General features: G+C 38.4%; 2 protein-coding genes across 2 annotated transcripts; both read right to left on the reverse strand.

Annotated features, from left to right (window-relative positions):
* Positions 1-12334: 12334 nt before the first annotated feature.
* On the reverse strand, positions 12335-14716 carry LOC126427042 (uncharacterized). The gene is made up of 2 exons (XM_050089215.1): positions 14234-14716; positions 12335-14119 (listed from the first exon to the last, which is right to left on the reverse strand). The coding sequence occupies exons 1-2, from the start codon at positions 14612-14614 to the stop codon at positions 13601-13603; spliced, it is 900 nt and encodes a 299-aa protein (XP_049945172.1). The 5' UTR covers positions 14615-14716; the 3' UTR covers positions 12335-13600.
* Positions 14717-15422: 706 nt separating this feature from the next.
* Positions 15423-18428, reverse strand: LOC126426632 (uncharacterized). The gene is made up of 5 exons (XM_050088520.1): positions 18252-18428; positions 16966-17052; positions 16427-16547; positions 15488-15831; positions 15423-15434 (listed from the first exon to the last, which is right to left on the reverse strand). The coding sequence occupies exons 1-5, from the start codon at positions 18426-18428 to the stop codon at positions 15423-15425; spliced, it is 741 nt and encodes a 246-aa protein (XP_049944477.1).
* Between the last annotated feature and the right edge of the window lie 6193 nt (positions 18429-24621).

Genomic DNA, 24621 nt, shown 5'->3' on the forward strand with positions numbered 1-24621 from the left:
ATATATATATATATATATATATATATACACACACATATATATGTATACACACACACACATATATATATATACACACACTTACCATACTGATGTACATACTTGTAGGATCCTAACATATTTAGAGGGGCACCGCTCTTAGAAAAGGTAATAGACGGGTACCTCTCTTAGAAACAGCAATAGTGGGGACACCACACTTAGAAACGGTATTAGGTATAGAAACTTGTACATTATATTAAGATAACATGTATTTTATTTATCATATTTTATTTTGTGTAGTCCACTGTAGGAGATGACTTTATTAGTATTTACGAAGTAGTTAGCATCCATCCCATGAACCTATCCTCCTACAGAGGGCTGTCTTGAAGCTTGAAATATGTGTAAGTTTTATTCCAGGAGGTAAGATGAATTTTAAATTGAATATTCTAGCGAGTTTCCATAATTATCTTCATATCTTGCAAGCGTAACGGAAAAAAAGGAAGGAACGAAAGAAAAAAGAATGAGCTAACAAATAAAATGTATATTTCAATCTGAATGTAATGTAATTCACATGTCAGCACAATGATATTGAATGTAACGTAAAAATTTACTATATTTATCATTTAATTCTGTATATGTACTATATGACAACAATGTAACTATCTCATGTAATGTATAATTGTAAATATTTGTATATTTATGTACTTACTATATCAAGAAATGTATTTTAAGGAGATGTTAATGAACTGCAAAGGACTTGAGCATATAGCACATGATTCATATATATGGAACTGAAAATGCAAAGAAGAAACCAACGTGATGGGACACTGGTCAAGAAATATTTACGTAGTGCCAATATGTCTTGAAGTGTATGGTGTAGTGGAAGCCGGCAAGTCTTCAGGTTGGTGTAAAAGACAAGCTCATCACCTGTCGTAGGCAGTGAGGTGTTTCCTGTGCCTAATTGACCATTTATACCCCGGTAGACGCCACCAAATTCCGACTGCTGGAGATCACAATTTCGTGTTGACACATTGAACAAACTTTGGATTTTCTTCAAGTCACACGCAAGAGATCCAGGCAGTACACAAACACTCAGAATCCGATACTACGTTTAAAGACATTGGAGCAATATAATAGAAACATTTATTGTTTGAATTAAATCCATTGTAAACACGAATCATGTGAACTGAATTCAAACGCTGTGCTACAGGCGTCTAAAGCTAGCGAAATGAGGGATGCTCAACTACCGGACCTACCGATAGATGGCTCTAGCGCGTGCCGGCAAGAGATTATATCATTGAGTGTCTGCCATATCTGAATTTGGCAAAAAACGAAGTGTCGAAACACGGATGAAAATGTTTTTCATTCTGCACCCTCATAGGTATTTTATATTGGATGTTCTAGATACCTACACATCAACATAATGAAGTGTTTCTAATCTAGTGAGAAAAAACAGTGACGGTTCTGCTATGAAATTCCTAAATTCGAGTGTGTTTTGATAGCTTGACAAGCTGACCCATAAATTGTTTACTATTTTATGAGTGCTTTACGTATTTGCCCGTTTTAAACACTATTTAAGATGCAATGGAGGTCAACAAATTACCTTACTTGCCGAAGCTTTTAACTACTGGTATAATTCGGAAAATCAAGTGTGGACAACAGTGAAGACGTCTCTTGAAAAAAAGTTGACATCGTTTGCTTAGGGGTATCTTTACTGACAACAGAAATTACAACTGAACTATTAAAGTATTACTTACGTATAAACGGAAAAAATCGTTATTTTTTCTTTATCTGAAGTGATGCATTACCGATCTGCATATATGCTGACACTGTAATTGCAACATGCACTTACGAATTTGGCTCTCTCTTTGATCAGTAATTTAAATGCCATGATTTTATTAACGCCTATACATGACACGGTGTATTTAAACTGAGTGATATGGTAGAAGCACCAGTTTTTAACAGTGCTTCAGTCTTTGATACGAGACAAGAAATACATTTAAATGAGACAAACACAAAGCCCAACGTTAAGGCTTCTCTTAAATGCATGACTTGTATCATTTGGAAGTTAAGTCTAGTAATAATATTATATTGGACTAATCCATGATGATGTAGGAAGTGAAGGAACTTGTCGAAAATAACCTCGAACACAGCTGTTAATTTTAAGGTTGGGGTGTCTTAAAACTGTAATTTTCCAGTCTAACACCCAAACAATTTTAAAATTGAATTCAAAACACGCCAGTGAGCAAAATTAATTACACTTTGAATTACAATCATAGAATTCTATTTCTGTGAATCTTGGTTCCAGTCTTTGACATGGTGTCAATCACTGGAATGACTGGTTGTCAGTATACGGCCCAAGCAATAAACAAACCTGAGAGTGAAAGCTGCAGAAGCTGGCCAGACAGGCACCCCAATGGTTGCTACAATCTGTGTGAGACAAGGGTGACATTATATTGCAAATTTAGTGTAAAAAGCTCCATATTGTCTGAATTTGTCCTATACTGACAGGACAATCTAGTCCAGTCGATTTTCTTATCTGCAAAAGTACACTAGCCAATACCAGTGGCACAAAGGTAGTGCCACATTACAAACTATCTAGTAACAACAGAAGTATTGGTGGACAATGTACAGTAAATAATATGTAATAACCTGAGAAATTCAAAATTGGTTTGAAGAAATAGGACAGTATTTGGAAAGAGAGAAACATTTTGAAAATATCAAATGACGCAAGTAGAGTTTTCAGTTATGAAAGCTCGCTTAATTTTTTTTCCCCCCTCTCTCTTTTCGATTGTCAAGGGAAAAATTTGATAACATAAAAGTGCAAGAAAGTTGAGTACAATGTTGGAAATGATGGAAAAGAAAATCTCACTATGCTTCCTCCTCCATGTGAAGAGTATTCCTGTAATAATAGCTAATAGCATACCAAGAACATGAGGGTGTCACAGTGGAGATTTGTTTTCTAGTACAGACATCTGATACAACTATTCCACAACAAAACGTACTTTCAGTAGGTGTGGTACCAGTGCACTCCCATAGGATAACAGAATATTATGTCCTCCAGGAATCACATTGGGTACACCACATACAGCATAAACTGTACAGCAACTACAATGCTTTGTGAGCAAGTAATAACAGTCAGTATCTTTAATTTAAACATAACTCTTGACTCCCGTAATTATATACTTATACGTGTGCTTGTACTACAGGTTATTGGTAAAGCAAATACTAATTGAATAGGTCTTCACACTTTTAATACTTAGCAGAAATTCTGAAAAAAGTAAATTGTTTTATTACTGTATCACCTCTATGGTGAATTAAGAGGTACTGACTGGTTTCTTTGAACATTTAATAGAAGCCTTCTTTTTTACCTGCTATTGATAAAGAGACATTCCAAGTTCTGTACAGAACAATCTCTCGCATTTTTCATGAGGTTTGTTATTCTGTACACTAATATTTCTTCTTCTAAATGGTAAATAATGCATTCAGACAGTGCTGGTATTAAAGGTAATTCATGAAATAAACTATATTTAAACCGGAAAATTAAAGGTTCCACATGGCACATGAAAAGTACCTTGCTACACACATGTATGTACAGATTCCAAAATGTCTGTGAATTTGAGTTACAAACTTTTTTAAATAGAAATATGAAGATCACAATACTTTGGGTCTGCAATAACTCAAACGTAAAATACTTTAGTTCCCTATGGGAAACTTTGTTCTTTACGTGACTCGTGCAACTGCTTTCACTCTTAATGGAAAACTAAATGGTTCATGTTAAAGTTAACTAGCAAAAAGTGTAACCATTGTTACATAATTTCTGTGAAGTAAGATTCCTTAATGTTATTTCCTTCCTTTGTCATCATAACTCGATAATTTCAGTTCTGTATGGACATATGAACTAATAAAATGAAATGCTTTTATTACTATGGCCAAACAAAATCTTTTTAACATGTAGTACACAGTTCAAGTCAGCAAAAAGTGTAACCGTATAATTAAGGTAAATGTTGTTGAAAATTAGGCATGTATCACTGTACTTTGTAGTGCTAGAAAGATAATTCTATATGATTATTTGCATTCTCCCCCCCCCCCCCCCCTGAACACAGGAAAATATAATAGAAAGACATCCTAGCAAAATAAAGACAAAATTCAGAAAATTAGGTTTTGCCTGACTCAAGTCCCCTTATTCTAGAATGGTTATAAAGTAATAAGAATGCTTATGATCAACTGGAACATTGTGTTCATTATAGGAAGTATTAAAACAAGAATTAACAGAGTAACAATTTTATTGCTCTTATGTTGCAGAATATCCACAAACATTACTGTTTGAAACATAGGGCCACTGCATACTTCATTAGATCACACCCATCCTGTGATTAAACTGTTTTCTTAAAGTGAAAAATTCAAGTTAACATAGTTATTGAGGGAAATATTTTCTCACACTGAAAGCCATCTGTCAAATAAGTCTCAGAACATTTTTTTCCATTAATTTCACACAAATCACCCGTTTTTAATGAAAGTGCATATTTTGTAACACCAAACATCTTAAAATAAGCTTATATAATAAACAATTATAATTTTGTTACAATATCTACACAGGATGTAAAGACTTAATTTTACTTCAATGTGATTCATCTTTTGAAGTTCATCATTATACAACAACAAATCTATGGACAAAATAGTTTTAAAAAATCTGTCAAAATGTCACACCCATCTGCATGGAATGTCCCATTACATAATTTTTCGAATTTGAGCACTATAAATGATTAAACAATATGAGTTTATTTAACTTCTGCCTTATACTTGATTTGTTGTTTAAAATTTTCTTAGCAGGCTTTTTTTCCACATGTTTTTAAGCGTATGCAGCAGTATAGGGATGCAATCTTACAAACAAGTTGAGTCTGATGTAAGTCCTCAATCCTAATTTCATAATGGTAATCATGACCAAGAGCAGGAAATGGGTAATCTACAAATTTATTTTTAACACAAAGCAAAATCTTGGCCTGTATATATTTCTGTCTCATATCCCCAGCAATCACAAACATCTGAAACAGTTTCTGAGTATTCAACAACAGAGTACACGCAGTCACTTGTTTTAACCAGTTTTCCCCGGTTAACAAAATTTACAAATGCATTTTTATTGGCCATATTGGGAAAAGCATAGAGAGAATCACATTCTAATGCAAATTTAACTACTGGTGGCTTCAGTATGTGAAGACAGTCTTTGCATGTGATCTGCCTTGAAAGGTGCAATGACACATACCCTGCAATAGAATAGAGTATGTTTTACTTGTGAAATGAGAACTTAATCTGATCATCAAGAAGTGCACACCACTCCTCTACTTCATTTTCTGCAGCACTTTCATCACTTTCTACTACATGCTTTCTTGCACGAAAATCATAAACAGGTGGCAAACAACACACATTAAAATTTGAGCAATTCCCATTCATTGCAGTGACACTGTTACCCAAGAGCAACTTTCTCATGGCACATTTGAACTGGTATGCATTTGGATTGTTGTTCCAACCACATCTGGACCGAATGCAGGGGAAAAAAAAGCTCTATGTGGTCTTGTGACAGTTTATATGTTAGCAAATACTTCAAAGGAGATTCAACACGAAGCATACTTGTCAGAGCTATGTGCCTTACTGATTCCATATTGAAAATTATCCCTAAAGCAAAAGTATTTCTTGCATGGAGCAGCAATGGAACACCAATGATTTTTAAGCTTTTGATATAATTTTCAGTGTCTGAAAATACCAACGTGTTGACTGGGTGTTGTGTGATGTCCTGAGGTTAGTTAGGTTTAAGTAGTTCTAAGTTCTAGGGGACTGATGACCACAGCAGTTGAGTCCCATAGTGCTCAGAGCCATTTGAACCATTTTTTTTGCCAAAAAATTGCAAGTTTCCGCCGCCTTGTCTTCCGTTTCTACTTTCGACTGTATACCACAATCAATTACTTGAGAACCAACTGCACTCTGAAATAAAGAAATAATTTCGTTATATATGCTTGAAATAACTCAAGGCTTGATGAAAAAATATTACAAGAAAACTTTGGGGGTGTGAAAGCATCCTTATACTAACGCTTTCGACACAATTCGCAGCTTCTGCATTGGATAAATGGGACATGCTTTCCACGGAAAAATTCTCATTGACAACATTCTCTACACAATCAGTAGCTTCTGCAGAGGGCAAATCAAGCACGGATTCCAGGACAGAACGCTAAAAACAAAAATATGGAACTGTATTACAACATTGCTTAGACCTATGCAGCCCATTTGTGTCCGTACGAAATAAATTCACAAAAGTCAAAACCACACACATAGCAAGGGAATTAATTAGCTACCTCAAATGGAGAAGCATCGTTGTCACTCAAAATCCTAACATGTCGTCGTGGCTGTTTATTTGGTGGCATCAAATGTGTCGGAAAGTCAAAAACTGATGGCACTGCTTCGGGTCTGAGACGTTTCTTCCACGTTCCAGGGCTCACTACGTAATCATCTTGTCGGAAAAGGTTTCCGCAAAGAAAACTGCAAGATGTAGGTTTAAAATCTTTCCGCTTCACGGAAGTAATCCACTTCTTTAGCAGCTCTGAGTACTTTAGAGGAAACCTGTTCAAAAACATCGAATTAGCAAACGCACTAAGTCTGTATTGTTGTCATATTGTATCGGTTGTTCTATTACCTGTGAAATGGTAAGTCACTTTCCTTACTTCATCGCTTTGTACAATTGAAAGCGGAACAAGAAATCACCATTTCGATAATCCTTAATTCCTTATACACCATACAGACCGAGAGAAACTTCTTGGCAAATTCAAATATGGCGGGCAATACAGACGATAGTAATCAGCTGGTAGAGCCATCTATCGTTAGGTCCGGTAGTTGAGCATCCCTCATTTCGCTAGCTTTCGACACGAGGCATTATACATAGCTATTGCAACTGGCACCGATATCTCATTGGTTGGCGGTAAGGGCCAATGAGACGTACCTGCTTGTAGGTAGATCTTTGAACATCTACTTTATTTATGATTTCTGAGGGGAAGGGGGGAGCCATCTTGAAGTGTGTATTTGTTGTGCCTTTCGTAACTGAGAGCATTAAATGGACGTATATCGAAAATTTACGAAGTGAAGATATTTGATTTGAAATCATGGGTCAGTTAATATCCCTCCCATCTTTAATGTCGAAAAATGTCACATTTTGTGTTTTGCATTTTTTACGATATTAACATGTGGAATGAAATAAAAATGTTGTGTATACTAATTTTGGATCATCTGATTTCAGTGTCGTGTCATTTCCTAACTGATCTATGTCATGGCCTTTTAAGTTTATAGCAGTTGTTTCCGATGTGCAGTTTTTGTGAATGCTTTACATGGATAATGACCTTAGAATAATTCATTCATTTTGAAATGCTGAAGAATATTTTTTAGCACCTGGGGAAAGATTAGGTCAATTTTGTGGTTTAAATTTACCTGGGGCAACATTCTTGACAAAACGTATTTCAACGTTCAGGGAACTATCAGTTGCTGTTTCGGAAGTCTTAATACGTAGCGTTAAGCATTTTCTTCCCTAAGCAGCTGCCCGTCTCAACCTGTTTTATCGCTTCAAAAGCAGCGTTACATGATCGAATCACAGATAAGCATTGTTTTAAATGATCAGTGATTGGTTTCGTAGAATCATAATAAGACAGAAGTTCCTAGAACAGTAGTTGCTGTAGGTGATACTGCCAGCATTGGTCAATCAAAAGTGGTTGTCTTGTGTTATTGGCCAACTGCAGAGTAGGCTGTTATCCTGAACAGTGAAGTGTGGAAAAGTATATAGGCTAGCATGTATTGCGTGCTTGTCAAGTAGGTGATGCAATTTGGAATTTCTGTTCGTTGAGAGTTAATCAGGGTAGACCTAATGATTAATTTGCAGGCTGTTAATGAGTTTTAGACTGCTTTCTTCAGTGGCAAACAATCATCTGCTATTTGTTTGCGAACACAAATTGTGTGTTGCCATCCAGCAAGCTTTACATTGAAACTGTCAACAGTAATTTAGCACATTTACTTCTCCACAACTTTAAATCCATACAGGATTTTGACATTTTTCTGCATAGGGGTTCCTCATACTCCATAAAATTCAGATCCGTATATGTTTTCTAAATTAGGCCTTCACATAAAACTGGTGACACTCTTCCTCCAGAAGTGCAAAATTGAAAAGCAATATGTGTTTTTTCACTGAGAGACTGTCATTTGAAAGTTAGAGACATTAATGGTGTGCAGAGGGATACGAAAAAAATGGTAAAACTTTACAAAGGGCTTTTGGGGAAATTTAAGACTGCGGAACAGCTGATTTGTGAATCAACGTTTCATATGATTTTTTTTTTCCCTCAAATTAAAACATGAGTGGGGGAAGATAAGTGATCAGATTTTGTCAAAAGTAAGAACACATTCGCTCTTCATCATACATGCATGTGTGTTGCCAACATCTGCACATGGGCGGCCCACTGTAAACTTTAGGCAAAAAACTGCAATTTTGAGGTGAATTCCACAAAACACAAAGGTGATATAGGCTACTCCGCCATAATAGTGTCTCAGGATACCATGTTATCTCACCTGCTAGCCAGTGTTACATATTAGAGGTCTCGAACTTGCCAAGCAGTGAGTCAACAAACTGAAATTTGTTGAAAATTTTGTATTGAGAGTACTCACCTTTCCAGGACTGTGTATTCCCAATATCTAAAGGCTCTAAAAATTAGTGATATGATAACTTTGTCATCAGTGACAGAGCCACAGCTGGTGTCTACAGTTTTCAAATTAACTGAAAAGGGTTGCTTTCTGCTAAGATGATAATTGTGGATGTTTAGAAAATAATATTTACATGTTACTCACTTCACGTATTTCATCTGCAAACATATATTTTCTCTCACTATGACTGCTAATGGGTTTTGCCACTTTGTAACAAAACTGTACATTTAGAGTGATAGACCATTTGCTCAGTCTCTGTTCTGAAACAAGAGCTCTGTTTCATGATGAGCACATTAGCCTATAGAGGTATGAAAATTTGTGCAGGAGGTGGACACTTTCTATTCCCTTCCAACTGATAGTGAAAAAAGTGTTAACAGCAATGTCCTCAAATACACTTTGCCATGTGGAAAAAAGATAAAAGCTGATTTCAATGAAAATTTTTAAGAATGCTGCATACATAACAAACTAGTTTGGATACATTACATCTGCCAACCTGATCCCTGGAAGTAATTGGAAAGAGCGGTGCAGTAAGTGATAGGACATTTCTTGACAGTATTAAAATTTTCCACTGCTTGCTTAAGTCGTATCAATACATACTAGAGATGTGATATTAATTTTCAATCTAATCAACATGTCAGCATCTGAGAACAAAGTAACCCATTGTGGAAGCAGGATGATCTGATATTCATTATGTGCACAGTGCGAAAGTATGTACTCGTGCTTGTCATACCAAGTAAGTTAGGATGTGACAGCAGAAATATTTTGAAAGGCTCTCCTCCTTGAATTAATCACTGTATCACTTTTCTCTTGTCGCAAAAACAATTTTTGGGTCTGAACAAGGAAGGCGAATGTTACATTGTTTTCAGTCCGTACAAGTAAGACCTTTATACAGTGCATCCACCTGCATTTCTTACTGCACAAAGTAAGCTGTTAAAAGCAAAGTTGGATGCCCTATATAGTAACAGTGAGATCAGTATTGCAGCATACTTGTACAATTTTTGGAAACAGCTAACACCAAAGAATTTCCTGCTGCTCACTATGATCTTACAATTAGTACAGTCTGGAAATTCATAGTTAATACAGTTTTATAGGCATCACTCATACTACAAAATGAAAGGAAGGCTGCAGGTCAAGTGTTTGTTATAACCTGTGGGACATTTCATTATAGTTCACACCTACAATGCACTGCTTTTGAAATTTGATTGTAGTTATGATATATACAGTTATCAGTTTGTTGAAACTGCACAGCTTCGATATTCATGGAGTGAACATTAGAGTTTCTACAAAAAAAAAAATGCATTTTCTCCGTAACCATTGTAACTTTGAGTGAAGATGAATTGGTAGTGACAGGCGGAGTTACATACAACCTTGAAGTTCACAAAATGCTTTTACCTGTAATGAAACAGGTGCAGGAATATTTTTAAGTAACGCTCATGTCACATTTTGGTACTTTTCAAAGCAATTAGCTTCTTTGGATAATCACTTGTTGAAATGAATTGTGCATGCTGTAGCTGCAAGAGGGCACATGTTCAGAGAACTAGGTCGTAGATTCTTTCAAAGAGTACGTAATGATCAAGACATTTTTCGAGCTAACGTATTCTTTACTTTGGTGAACTACTCTTACAATATGATCTTTCAACCTACGTTGTTACCATTCATTGTCCTTTATGCCTCAAACATTGCAGACCTTTATAATTGTAGTTATTTTCAAGATACAATAAATTTTTCTTTCAATAAGAAGGAGATAACAAGAACTTAAGACAAGATTTGTCAAATGCTCTGCGGGGAAAAATTATCTTCCCAACATTGTTCTGAACATTCTGTAGTAGAATTGCAGTGTCAGCAAATTACTACGGACCACCACCCCAAGAATTCAACCATGTAACTAATTCAAATTGATTACTACATGCATTTGAGATTTACAATTGCAGTAGCGTTAGCCTGGGTTTGTGACGGACATTAACTGTTACATTACATTGAAATAACATTTCTTGCCCACAGCTATATGAATTTATTCATTACAACCAATTTTGCTTGCTACAGACGATTGTTAAGGTTATAACACATTAGATGTACACCATGTTATTCAGAATGTATTCAAAAGCAACTGTAATGTCCAATTAATCTCCATGTATAACTAATTACAACTGATTCCATTTCCTGTCAGTGAATGTTACAGATGCATCTGAATAACATGATCAGATGTACATAATCTTGAAGGTGGTCTGAAGTGACCAAAATCGATACAGCTGTGTGCAAGAAATGTTGTTCAGAAAGTTCTGAATAGCTGTAAATCACCACTTAACAAAACTCCGTTACATTTCAGTTGCTCAGTTCTTAACAGTTTATCTTCCATTTTGTGTTCATGTGCAGGTGAATGAAATAAACATTGACACAGTTAGTTAAGGTTTGAAACACAGGAGTAGAAGTTGAACACTTAGCACCTGTATTAAACTAAGTTCTGAAAGAATTTACTTACTGGCACCAAAGATAGTCCATACCAACATTGAGATTATAGTCTACTTGGTTCACATCACCGATCTGCAACTATGCTGCTATCACTAAGGTAACAATCTTATCATCCAAGTATCAATAAAACACATTAAATGATATAAAAAATATTTTATTTGATTATTAAGTCTCTTCAGGACACATTTCCATTACATACAGAAGTAACAAAAATGCTTGAAATCTTTCATAAACATAAGAAAACATATCTTAAGAAACAGAGGGAAACATTACACCAGTCATTACCAAAAATCAAAAAGAGTATAAATATATGACAACCATCATGTTGTACATGAACCCACATTATTATAGACAGACACCAGCTAAAGGAAAAACCTTGAACAGACATATACAACAAGACAAGGACATATGTACAATTCAACAAAAAGATGTGTAACATTTGGAAATAGTGGGTAATTTATCTTTGTACTCAACTGGAAATAAAGGATATGACAATGCTTCTAGGTGACATTTACATTCCTTAAGTTAAACACTATTCTACTTATGTGACAGGATTACTTAGTGATTTATCTTATGAGATGCTATACATCATCATTCTTTCTCTGTAACTCATTATGAAAAACAAAAGCTTTACTGTCAGCCAATCCCAATACAACAAGAATAATCAGTTAAGAAACTGTTTTTTTTATATTTCATAATAAAATTACATAGTTAACAGAAATCCTTACAAATAAATCTGGACAGAGGAGATATCAACACTTTCACCAGGAAACCAACTGTTTCAAAAATAAATAAATAAAAATAGTAGAACATAGGAGGAAAGTCCTGCTAACTAGCAGCTATGGGAGAGGCATGGGCCAGACCTTGTGGAAAAATTAGATGACAGGTACCAATACCATCTGCAATGAATGATACTAATGTTGACTTGGTTCCTGCTTATATGCAGTATGATGGCCCAACTGAACAGCTCCGTCAGGAGGGTCAATACACAGCTAGATCATCTGCTTCAGGCAACTACTTAGTCAGGCATAGGTTTCGTTCCTGTTGATGCATTGGTAGGTGGGACTTTACAAGGCATGGCCAGCATCTGAATAGCAAAGGGGTGAAAAGCAAAATCTTGAGGGGGGGGGGGGGGGGGCAGGCACAAACTTGCGGGGGGTAACTCGTTTTTAGGCTACGAACTTATGCTATTAGGGTTATTGCAAATTTTGGTGGTAAGCATACCAGTAAATTAGCTTACTATGCCTATTTTCATTCACTGCTTTCATATGCTGTCACATTTTGCGGTAATTCATCATTAAGAGAGAAAGTATTCATCGCACATAAGTGCAAATCAGAATAATGCCTGCAATCCATCTAAGATCAGCTTGCAGACCTTTATTTAAGGAACTCAGGATATTTACAGAACCTTCACTAAACAAATATTCACTTATGAACTTTTTTGTTGTTAATAAGTCATCCCAATTCAAAAATAACAGCAAAGTGCATAGCTATAACAGTAAAATAAAGTATGATCTTCACTATTGTGGGTTATATCTGACTTTGGGATGAAAAGGGGTGAATTACACTGCCACAAAAATCTTTGTTCATTTACCTAATAGCATTAAAAGTCTGATAGCCAAACAACATTTGAATTTTTAGTTATGATTTTTGCATATGAAGTAGTAATTGTAAAAAATACTGTGTAACAATAACATTCCACTATTAAATGTAGTATTCATGAACTATGGAATAAGTATTAATTTAATGTAATGTAATGAGCAGCTCAGTCAAAAGGTAAAGGGCAATCCCATTCGGAATATGGTCACAGCTGTGGTGCCTCTTTCATAGTTTTACAGGATGTAATATGGCATGGTTAGTGTAAAGTTCTATATAGCATGCACAAAGCACAATCTCTCTCTTGGTAGCCTACAGCTGAAAGAGCAAATGTTCCCGAGTTAATTGCATATGGTGTTCTAATGCTACAATCTTGAGAAGAAATTATACCTATTAGTGCAAATGTGCTGTGTAACACCACTGTTGACTGTGGATGAATCAGGTGCAAGATCCCGTTATTTACTGCCTCACTACACACACACTAAGCGTCGTCTATGCAGGTTTCTCTTAGATCAGATACAAAAGTTTACTAGAAACACCAAACACAAGACGACAGTCTCATCATCAAAGCTTTTATCAATACAGTTTGGTGATTGTGACAGCTACTACAATTCCAGGAGAGTGTAGTTGTGGTTTATACTGACCACAGGTTGTGTGCCTTGCATGCTGGCCAGAAGTGGAGTCAGAGGACATGCGCAAAACATAAATGGCAATTCAATGTTGAAGAGTACTGTGTACACTGTGCTGAAAAACCTGCACATCCAAGCGCACAAAAAAAAAATCTCAGAGCTACTGGATGGTTTCCTTACTTGTCTTTTGCATATACATGGTCTCAGCTACTGTTTCCACTTCCCAAGAGGTCTTGTATAGTCGTCTCAATTTCTGCACAGGATGGTGTTGCAAATGAATGTTCCTTCTTTTCACATGTCTTCCTTACTGATTGGAACTGTCTCTGAATCCTGCATGTCTCATTTGGTGGAGCTGAAGTTACTGGAAAATGTGGACCAACGAGTTCTTTTTGCGATGCAATGCCTGCCCTCATTTCTTTAATTAATTTATCAAATGACACAAGGAGAGAGCCAGCAGTTTCACTGTTAGCACTTCTTGCTAATTGTTGCACAATAGTCAGCCTGTCTTCCAAAGCAGCTCGGTAGTCAACAGTGCTGCCAGCACCTGAAGTCTGCTGAGCAACTATTTGTGTTAACTCCTGCACAGATGACTCTCTGCAGAACCTGTCTTGCATAGGGAGCTTTACAGTTCCTTTGCTGATTTCCACTGCATGAATGTGTTCACAGAGGTTACCCTTGATCAAATTGTCTGTGCAAGAACACACACAACTGTGCACACAGATCTGAAAAGAAATACAAAATAATACATAATACACACATGTGGATTAACATCTCTTAAATTGGCACAAATGGTTGTTACACCTAGGAATTTAACTGTTGAAAATAAGTGTACATACCTTGCACTCAGTACAGGACAATGGGCATGCAGTGCAAGAGTTCTCTGTATAGGTGACAGTATATGGGGGCCGATCAGAAACGGTGTATACATGCCATGTGCCATCTTCAACACAGTGTATCAGTTCCTTATTGATACCACAACCTCTTCTGTGACTCTTACTTATTTCAGCACTGCGTGCAGTTCTCTCTGTCCCCTTACAAAGCCTTATTAATCTTTGAAAAAGTGAGTCCCTCGTTCTGTGCAACAGGGCCTGGATACATTTATCTACTCTGTTATTTATTTTCTTCAGTAAGTATGAGTATTTAAGAGTTTTATGGTTTGCTTCTAAGAACATATTTGTATTAAGGCCAAGTCCAATTCTGTAGCTGTATGCCCACATATGTGCCCTCCATGAATATCTATCTTTAAAGTACTTGCCAAACTCCTCAGTTCCTTCCTCCTCTGCACACCAAGTAAGAAAGCCATCCAGCAGCTCTGAGAATTTCTCTCTATCTGTCTGTAAGTGCAAAGTTTTCAGAGCTTTGTATACAGTACTTTTCAGCATTGCATTCCCATTTACTTTTGCACATATATTCCATCTCCATGCCCGATCAACGTGCCAGGTACATAACAACCTATGTTCACTATGGCCCATAACTACACTCCAGGCACTGTAGTAGCAGTCACAGTCATCAGACATGAATACCTATAAAAATCAAACACACATGTTAATGCTATAGTTATTTTCAGCAAGCAGTGGATCAAACATTCTCTAACGAAACTGTCTTCTTACCTTTGTTTTGATGTTTCCAATACATTTTTTAATCTGCTCAAAGAAAACTTGCATGGACCTTGTGTCAGTATGTGTACTGAGGCAATAAGAAACTGGACATCCAGCACCAAATTCATCCACAGTCAACAGTGTGGTCAGATAAAATTTATACTTATTAGTGCCATGTGTGCTGTCTATCAAAACTTTTTCCGCACAGAATTTTTTTGCCATTTTCTGCTGATACTCAGTCATAAGGACTATCATAAAGTCACTTTCTGATAATTTGTTTCCATTATCCTCAGTGCCTTGGGCTTTGTAATAAATCACCGGGGAATCTTTCCCTAGGCGCTCTTGTTGTCTCACCCACAGATCAACACTGGTTGCATCATCTTGGTGTGCACTACTATCGTCCAGCTTGTATTCTTTCCTAATATTTCTAATATCTTGTCTGCTTAAAAGATGAACTCTTCTGAAGAGTCCAACTTGAATGCTCTCTCTCACTTTCTTCAAAATTGTAGTATCAGGAACACCTTGTGCAATTAATTCAGCAACCATTGCCCTGTCAGCTGTGGTCAGATGTAGGCTACCCACAGAGAGACTGTGTCCTGTGTGTGTCCTGTAGAACTTGACATTAACCATGTTAGATGACACATTTTTTACTACCAAACAGGCAGGGCACGTGCTGCCAATTTTGATTGAAGGTTCCCTTAACCTTCTGCCTGAAGCTGTTTTGTCAACATATCCAGAACGGTGGCAAACAAAATAATCACATTTCTGTTTTCCCCTTGGTCTTATGAAGGAAACCTTCTCTTCAGCTTCCATCTGTTCCTTCCACAGAAAGAACTCTGAAAATAAAATTACAATGCATAAGTAATACAAACTTAAGTACAGCATTTGTGTGTTATTCTGAGGAAATAATTTAGTTGAAATACACAAGATAACACTGAGTAAGATCAAAACATATTAGCAGCTCTCTAATAATTATTATAAGCAAGGTGCCTGTGAAATAATGGTAATGGAGACAGTCTCTCCTACTCATGTGTCATAAGAATCTAAAAATGGTTGTGGTATGTACATACAATCAATGTCAGACTGCTTTATGCCAACATTCCAAACTAAGCCTAGGGCTACACTACAGATCAGCCTGTCACCACCACCAAGATTTAGAAACATGTAGCATGCTGGGGCAAATCCAGATTAACAACTTAACAAGTCCAACAGTTTAGAGTAGTTTTAAGTTATACACTGAAGATATATTGCCAATCATTGATTACCCTATGATACTTTGTTACCTATATTTACATAAATGACACCCAACATCAACACTAATAAATACTAAATCATATCATAAACTCACTGGAAAGTCCTACATATACAAACAATGTACAACATCAGTTATCTGGCAAATACAAATAATAAACTATACTTTTGTTTCCTCACCTTCCACAGAATTAAATGTCATTTCCTTGCACTCCATTTTCTGTTGGTGAACACACTCCAAATGGTGTATCAGTTCTTGCCTCCGAGAGCATCTAAATGTATTGCACTCGGTACATGTCATCTAAATAAAAAAAAAAAACAGGTTTTTGCTTAATATCTTAATAGCGTACTGCAACGGAAAAAGAACGTGTAAGCACAATTAATGCACTTATTTGTCCATCATGTTTCATACTGCCAATTATGAAGGAGAATCTTCAGGGATGTGGAACAACACAGTGAAGCCGCGGTGAGAAACTAGGCCCTGCATTACTTAAATATCTAAAATAAGTTTTTTTTGCTTCATGAAACTACTTTAAAAATTTAGAGGAAAGGCCGCATCCCCGATATCACACTGGTGATATCTCCATAACGTTTTCGCCAATATAGCACACTTCGCCAATATAGCACGCTTCACTATGAACCAGCCATTTGCTTGCAGTTGCATTAAGATTCACGCAGCACTCATATGGTGACAGAGAGGTAACCAACTTGCCTCCTACCTTTCCAGACGCGAAATTGTGTCTCTTCATGTGTTTGTTTACGTCTGTTACCAACTTGTCGCAGATATTACATATTTCTTTCCTAGGCTGTACATAAATATTCTTGCGATGCTTCATCCTCATATGTCGGTACAAGCTTTTTCTTGTATTAAAATTTGTTCCACGCACTTCACACAAGCCTGCCACACCACGAGTCCGTTCAACATTATCCATAGTGTACCTTGCGACGATGAATTCATAAAAGCACCACACACCAAGATGGGTCTCGCGAAAATCATACGAAGCGTTCAAAGATCTACCTACAAGCAGGTACGTCTCATTGGCTCTTACCGCCAACCAATGAGATATCGGTGCCAGTTGAAATAGCTACGTATAATGCCTCGTGCTTTCGACGCCTGTCGCTGTGCTAAGCAATGATAATACGCTGCAATTCAAAGACATTAATGTTACGACTGCTAAAGGAGATACACACCGAAAGGACTGTATATAAAGACTGATAAGCATAGAGCATTGTGCTCAGAAATATTTTTTGTAATATGTAAATTTCTTATTTTCTCATATATATATATGTATCTATGTAAATTTTCTATACTGCCACGCTCGCTTGCGGAGCGTGTCAGTAGAGGAGGCATTGTAATGGTACTTTGACTACCGCGCCTCCGCCAATACAAAGATATAATTTACGATCGCGCACGCAGAAGAGCGCTGCACCAGCGACCGATTTTTATAAATAATTTTGTTCGTCTCTTTACTTTTTACGTAGGTTTTTGTTTTTAACAACTAATTGATGACACTCTCTCTCTTGTCTTACACGATAGACGTGTATTTTTCGGCGATGTGTTGAATGCGCTTTTGGGTGGAAATTAAAATTATATTACAAAGCGAGGTTGTTTCAATAGTGATTCGAGGTGGTTATCGCCAAATTTGTAAATTGATCATGACAGTGACAACTTGAAGAAGTTTTCAACAAACGGAGAAAAGTGAAAGACAGGTCGTCCTACAAGAGAAATTAGGAGGACAGCCATGAAGACTATATTGTAATTAATACTGCGTATTTAACAAGATTATAAGGTAAATTTCAATTAGTTTCTGATGCTATTTCCGTACAGTCGCTTTTTGGTAGTGTTGCCGACCCGGTCTGCCATGCACGGTCAAATTACAGCACGATCTCATCAATAATACGAAGTCCGCCTTATCCGTAACTGAAACTACCAAAATTCAAAACCCAATCAGATTTTCTATTTTATATTTTCACGGCAGAACCCCGAAGGAAAAGGAAACACTACAAGTCCTGTGGTGGCGCGGATGGCTAGCACGGGCGCGTACAGCACTATGCCCATGTAGAGCACCATCTGCAGCGAGAAGGCAATGCCGGCGCACAGCTGGGCCGCCACGCCGAAGCGCATCTCCAGGTACTGCAAAAGCCGTGCACCGGCCACGGCTGTCAATATGCTCGTGCTCATACGCACACCACAGCCGACAAAGGCATACGCGGTCAAAAGCACAAAATGGAGCCACGCATTAACATGAAGTTGTGCTTCAAATTAGGGAATGAAGCGACCGAAATTCATCGAATACCAATGCAGGGCTGCAGTATCGAAGCAGGGGGTAAAATGTACAGTCGTGGGCAAAACGAGCGAGACCCCTCGCCTTTTCGTTATGCTGATACGCACAGCTTTAAAGTCTGCTACACAGCTTAACAGGCAAGGTGACGAAGTGCTACCAACTTACTATTCACAGGCGTGAAATTGAAAAACTATCCGAAATTTGTCAGACTGTTTTCAATCATGTGTAAGACTATATTAATACTGAAACTTCCTGGCAGATTAAAACTGTGTGCCCGACCGAGACTCGAACTCGGGACCTTTGCCTCTCGCCGGCAAGTGCTCTACTATCTGAGCTACCGAATCACGACTCACGCCCGGTACTCACAGCTTTACTTCTGCCAGTATCTCGTCTCCTACCTTCCAAACTTGGCAGAAGTAAAGCTGTGAGTACCGGGCGTGAGTCGTGCTTCGGTAGCTCAGATGGTAGAGCACTTCCCCGCCAAAGGCAAAGATCCCGAGTTCGAGTCTCGGTCGGGCACACAGTTTTAATCTGCCAGGAAGTTTCATATCAGCGCACACTCCGCTGCATAGTGAAAATCTCATTCTGGAAACATCCCCCAGGCTGTGGCTAAGCCGTGTCTCCGCAATATCTTTTCTTTCAGGAGTGCTAGTTCTGCAAGGTTTGCAGGAGAGCTATTGTAAAGTTTGGAAGGTAGGAGACGAGATACTGACAGAAGTAAGGCTGTGAGTAGTGGGCGTGAGTCGTGCTTCGGTTGCTCAGATGGTAGAGCACTTGCCGGCGAAAGGCGAAGGTCCCGAGTTCGAGTCTCGGTTGGGCACACAGTTTTAATTTGCCAGGAAGTTTCATTACAGCGCACACTCCGCTGCAGAGTGAAAATCTCATTCTATGTTAATACTTATTAGTGTGTTAACCACAACACCTAAATATAAGGTAGAAATGAAAGAATAAACGCTAGGTAGGTCTCTAGAAGAGCGTAGCGTTCCAAAGGATTGGGAAAGGGCACAGGTCATCCCCGTCTTCAAGAAGGGACGTCGAACAGATGTGCACAACTATAGACCTATATCTCTAACGTCGATGAGTTGTAGAATTTTGGAACACGTATTATGTTCGAGTATAATGACTTTTCTGGAGACTAGAAATCTACTCTGTAGGAATCAGCATGGGTTTCGAAAAGACGATGGTGTGAAACCCAGTTCGCGCTATTCGTCCACGAGACTCAGAGGGCCATAGACACGGGTTCCCAGGTAGATGCCGTGTTTCTTGACTTCCGCAAGGCGTTCGATACAGTTCCCCCACAGTCGTTTACCGAACAAAGTAAGAGCATATGGACCATCAGACCAATTGTGTGATGGGATTGAAGAGTTCCTAGATAACAGAATGCAGCATGTCATTCTCAATGGAGAGAAGTCTTCCGAAGTAAGAGCGATTTCTGGTGTGCCGCAGGGGAGTGTCGTAGGACCGTTGCTATTCACAATATACATGAATGACCTTGTGGATGACATCGGAAGTTCACTGAGGATTTTTGCAGATGATGCTGTGGTCTATCGAGATGATGTAACAATGGAAAATTGTACTGAAATGTAGGAGGATCTGCAGCGAATTGACACATGGTGCAGGGAATGGCCACTGAATCTCAATGTAGACAAGTGTAATGTGCTGCGAATGCATAGAAAGATAGATCCCTTATCATTTACCTACAAAATAGCAGATCGGCAACTGGAAGCAGTTAATTCCATAAATTATCTGGGAGGTCGCATTAGGTGTGATTTATAATGGAATGATCATATAACGTTAATCGTTGGTAAAGCATATGCCAGACTGAGATTCATTGGAAGAATCCTAACGAAATGCAATCCGAAAACAAAGGAAGTAGGTTACAGTATGCTTGTTCGCCCACTGCTTGAGTACTGCTCAGCAGTGTGGGATCCGTACCAGATAGGGTCGATAGAAGAGAGAGAGAAGACCCAACGGAGAGCAGCGCACTTCGTTACAGGATAATTTAGTAATCGCGAAAGCGTTACGGAAATGATAGATAATCTCCAGTGGAAGACTCTGCAGGAGAGACTCTCAGTAGCTCGGTACGGGCTTTTGTTAAAGTTTCGAGAACATACCTTCACCGAAGAGTCAAGCAGTATATTGCTCCCTCCTACGTATATCTCGTGAAGAGACCATGAGGATAAAATCAGAGAGATTAGAGCCCACACAGAAGCATACCGACAATCCTTCTTTCCACGAACAATACGAGAATGGAATAGAAGGGAGAACCGGTAGAGGTACTCAAGGTACCCTCCACCACACACACTCGGGTGGTTTGCGGAGTATGGATGTAGATGTAGATGAATTAGCATGAATTGTAACTAATGAAAATGAATTTCAGCTTATCGAGATAACATAACTGTTTTAGTAAGACTAAGTACCCCAGATAGTTACAAATTAGCAAAATATTATGCGCATTCTTTCCCGAAATGATCTGTGTCAACGTTCAGCCCAGTCATACTGGTTTACCGTTGCTGACCTACCATGAAAGTGTGCAAATTTAGCAATGCGTTAAGATTCATAACGAAATTCAGTTAAAAATCATTTAGCGATATGAGGTGGGACAAGCATGTAATGGCAGTCGTGGGGAAGGCAGATAGTCGTCTTCGGTTCATTGGTAGAATTTGGGGAAGATGTGGTTCATTTGTAAAGGAGACCGCTTATAAAACACTAATACAAAATATTCTCGAGTACTGCTCGAGCGTTTGGGATCCCTATCAGGTCGGATTGAGGGAGGACATAGAAGCAATTCAGAGGCGGGCTGCTAGATTTGTTACTGGTAGGTTTGATCATCACACGAGTGTTACGGAAATGCTTCAGGAACTCTGGTGGGAGTCTCTAGAGGAAAGGAGGCGTTCTTTTCGTGAATCGCTACTGAGGAAATTTAGAGAACCAGCATTTGAGGCTGACTGCAGTACAATTTTACTGCCGCCAACTTACATTTCGCCGAAAGACCACAAAGATAAGATAAGAGAGATTAGGGCTCGTACAGAGGCATATAGGCAGTCATTTTTCCCTCGTTCTGTTTGGGAGTGGAACAGGGAGATAAGATGGTAGTTGTGGTACGAGGTACCTCCGCCACGCACCGTATGGTGGATTGCGGAGTGTGTATGTAGATGTAGATATAGACGTATGGTCCTGGACCATACGAGCGAGACCCCTCGCCTTTTCGTTATGCTGATCCGCACAGTTTTAATGTGTGCTACACAGCATAACAGAGAAGGCGACGAAGTGCTACCATCATAATATGCAAGTTTACTCACAAGGAGATGGCACGACCGTGGGGTCGGGGATTTGTCCGAAATTGTGTGGTGAAACACGACCCCTAACATCTCACGTGGTTAAAATAGTAGGACCCACTACTCGGAAAATCCTGAGAAAAATCGATCCAAAGTTTCTTAGATGCCTTATGAGTATAAAATATTAGTCCATTGCCAAACTGCTGTCTAACCTACATGGTTAGAGCTCGGACTCTTACGCCAGAGGTCTCGGCTTCGATTCCTCCTCTGGTACTTTTTTTTCTTCTGTTGCTTGCAAAATTACAGCGCATTGTTACAGGAGAATCGTGAAATTAATTCCTGGGAAGATCTATAATTCACCCTCAATTATCGTCACCAATATCCCGAGACATGATTAAATAAGCCCAGTTTGCCTCAAAATTATCAGAAACTCAAAACATTTTCGTAAATGTTAATGGGGCATGTTTTTGTACCGATTTATTGCAAACGCCCTGTGATTGTAAAAAATCCGCTTTTATGTGCTGCGCAAGATGTTGCAAAAATTATTGCTTTGTTTGTTTTTACGATAATTACCACTGCGATTCTTGTTTATAATTATTATATGCATAAAAATAATTGAATGTTTCTCAATCGACTTTGTTATTCTGATTAAAAACTCAATGTTGCTCCTCATCTACTTTACAATGAAAAATGGAAAACCCACCGCCATGAATTGTGTTGTTGGACAAAAAGAAAATACTTTTTATTCAATAATGTAACTAATTTGTTAAAGATAATGTAGGTTTGGGAAGCTTTCTGAATAATTGGTGGAATAACCAAAGAAAATGAAACAGAACAGAAAATATTGTGCTGGAGGAGGAATCGAACCCTAGACCTCTGGCATAACACTCCGCGCCCTAAACATCCAGGCCACACGGTGGCTGGTCAGTGGGCTAACATTTTATGTTCGTAAGGCACCTAAGAAACTTTAGATCGATTTTTCACGGGATTTTCCGGGTAGTGCGTCCAAATATTTTAACCACACGAGGTGTTAGGGGTCCTCTTTCACCACACAAAATTTCAGACAAATCCCCGACCCCACGGTCGTGCCGTCTCCTTGTCAGCTGATTGCTGAGATAGCTAGCACTGGAGAAACAGCATCCTCTGCCACCACTTCGTGGGAAACGAAATACCTCAAGTACAAGCCAACGTGTTGTATTTGCATATATGTGACTATGACTTGTATCTAAAGTGTGGTTATGGATAGTACGTATGCTCAGATTGCGAATCTAACATCATGAATAAAGACAAGGGGAAATGAATTAAGCGTCCAACCTCTTCTGTAACATCAAATATATTTTAGTTATTCTTTTTTAAATGAACTGCGCAGAAAATAATTCACCAGAAGTGAGTAACTTTTTAGTAACACGAGATGATATTAACAGCTTGCCGGCGCGGGTTAGCCGTGCGCTCAACGGCGTCATATTGCAGCCCGACTTGCTCCTTGTACCGTCAGTTCGAATCCTTCCCTGGGCATTGATATCTGTTAGGTTGTTGTTGTTGTTGTTGTTGTTGTTGTTGCCTTCAGTCCTCAGACTGGTTTGATGCAGCTCTCCATGCTACTCTATCCTGTGCAAGCTGCTTCATCTCCCAGTACCTACCGCAGCCTACATCCTTCTGAATCTGCTTAGTGTATTGATCTCTTGGTCTCCCTCTACGATTTTTACCTTCCACGCTGCCCTCCTATACTAAATTGGTGATCCCTCGATGTCTCAGAACATGTCCTATAACCGATCCCTTCTTCTAGTCAAGTTGTGCCACAAACTCCTCCCCAATTGTATTCAATAACTCCTCATTAGTTATGTGATCTACCCATCTAATCTTCAGCATTCTTCTGTAGCACCACATTTCGAAAGCTTCTATTCTCTTCTTGTCTAAGCTATTTATCATCCATGTTTCACTTCCATACATGGCTACACTCCATACAAATATTTTCAGAAACGACTTCCTGACATTTAAATCTATACTCGATGTTAACAAATTTTTCTTCTTCAGAAATGCTTTCCTTGCCATTGCCAGTCTACATTTTATATCCTCCCTACTGCGACCATCATCAGTTATTTTGCTCCCCAAATAGCAAAACTCCTGTTTCTAAGTGCCTCATTTCCTAATCTAATTCCCTCAGCATCACCCGACTTAATTCGACTACATTCCATAATCCTCGTTTTGCTTTTGTTGATGTTCATCATATATCCTCCTTTCAAGACACTATCCATTCCGTTCAACCGCTCTTCCAAGTCCTTTGCTGTCTCTGACAGAATTACAATGTCATCAGCGAACCTCAAAGTTTTTATTTCTTCTCCAAGGATTTTAATACCTACTACGAACTTTTCTTTTGTTTCCTTTACTGCTTGCTCAATATACAGATTGAATAGCATCGGGGACAGACTACAACCCTGTCTCACTCCCTTCCCAACCACTGCTTCCCTTTCATACCCCTCGACTCTTATAACTGCCGTCTTGTTTCTGTACAAATTGTAAATAACCTTTCTTTCCCTGTATTTTACTCCTGCCACCTTCAGAATTTTTGCCTTTCCTTAATCTTTCTTCGAAGATAAGTCGTAGGGTCAGTATTGCCTCACGTGTTCCAACATTTATACGGAATCCAAACTGATCTTCCCCGAGGTCGGCTTCTATCAGTTTTTCCATTCGTCTGTACAGAATTTGCGTTAGTATTTTGCAGCCGTGACTTATTAAACTGATAGTTCGGTAATTTTCACATCTGTCAACACCTGTTTACTTTGGGATTGGGATTATAATATTCTTCTTGAAG

The sequence above is a fragment of the Schistocerca serialis genome, chromosome 11, assembly GCF_023864345.2.
Source record: "Schistocerca serialis cubense isolate TAMUIC-IGC-003099 chromosome 11, iqSchSeri2.2, whole genome shotgun sequence".
Taxonomy (NCBI): domain Eukaryota; kingdom Metazoa; phylum Arthropoda; class Insecta; order Orthoptera; family Acrididae; genus Schistocerca; species Schistocerca serialis.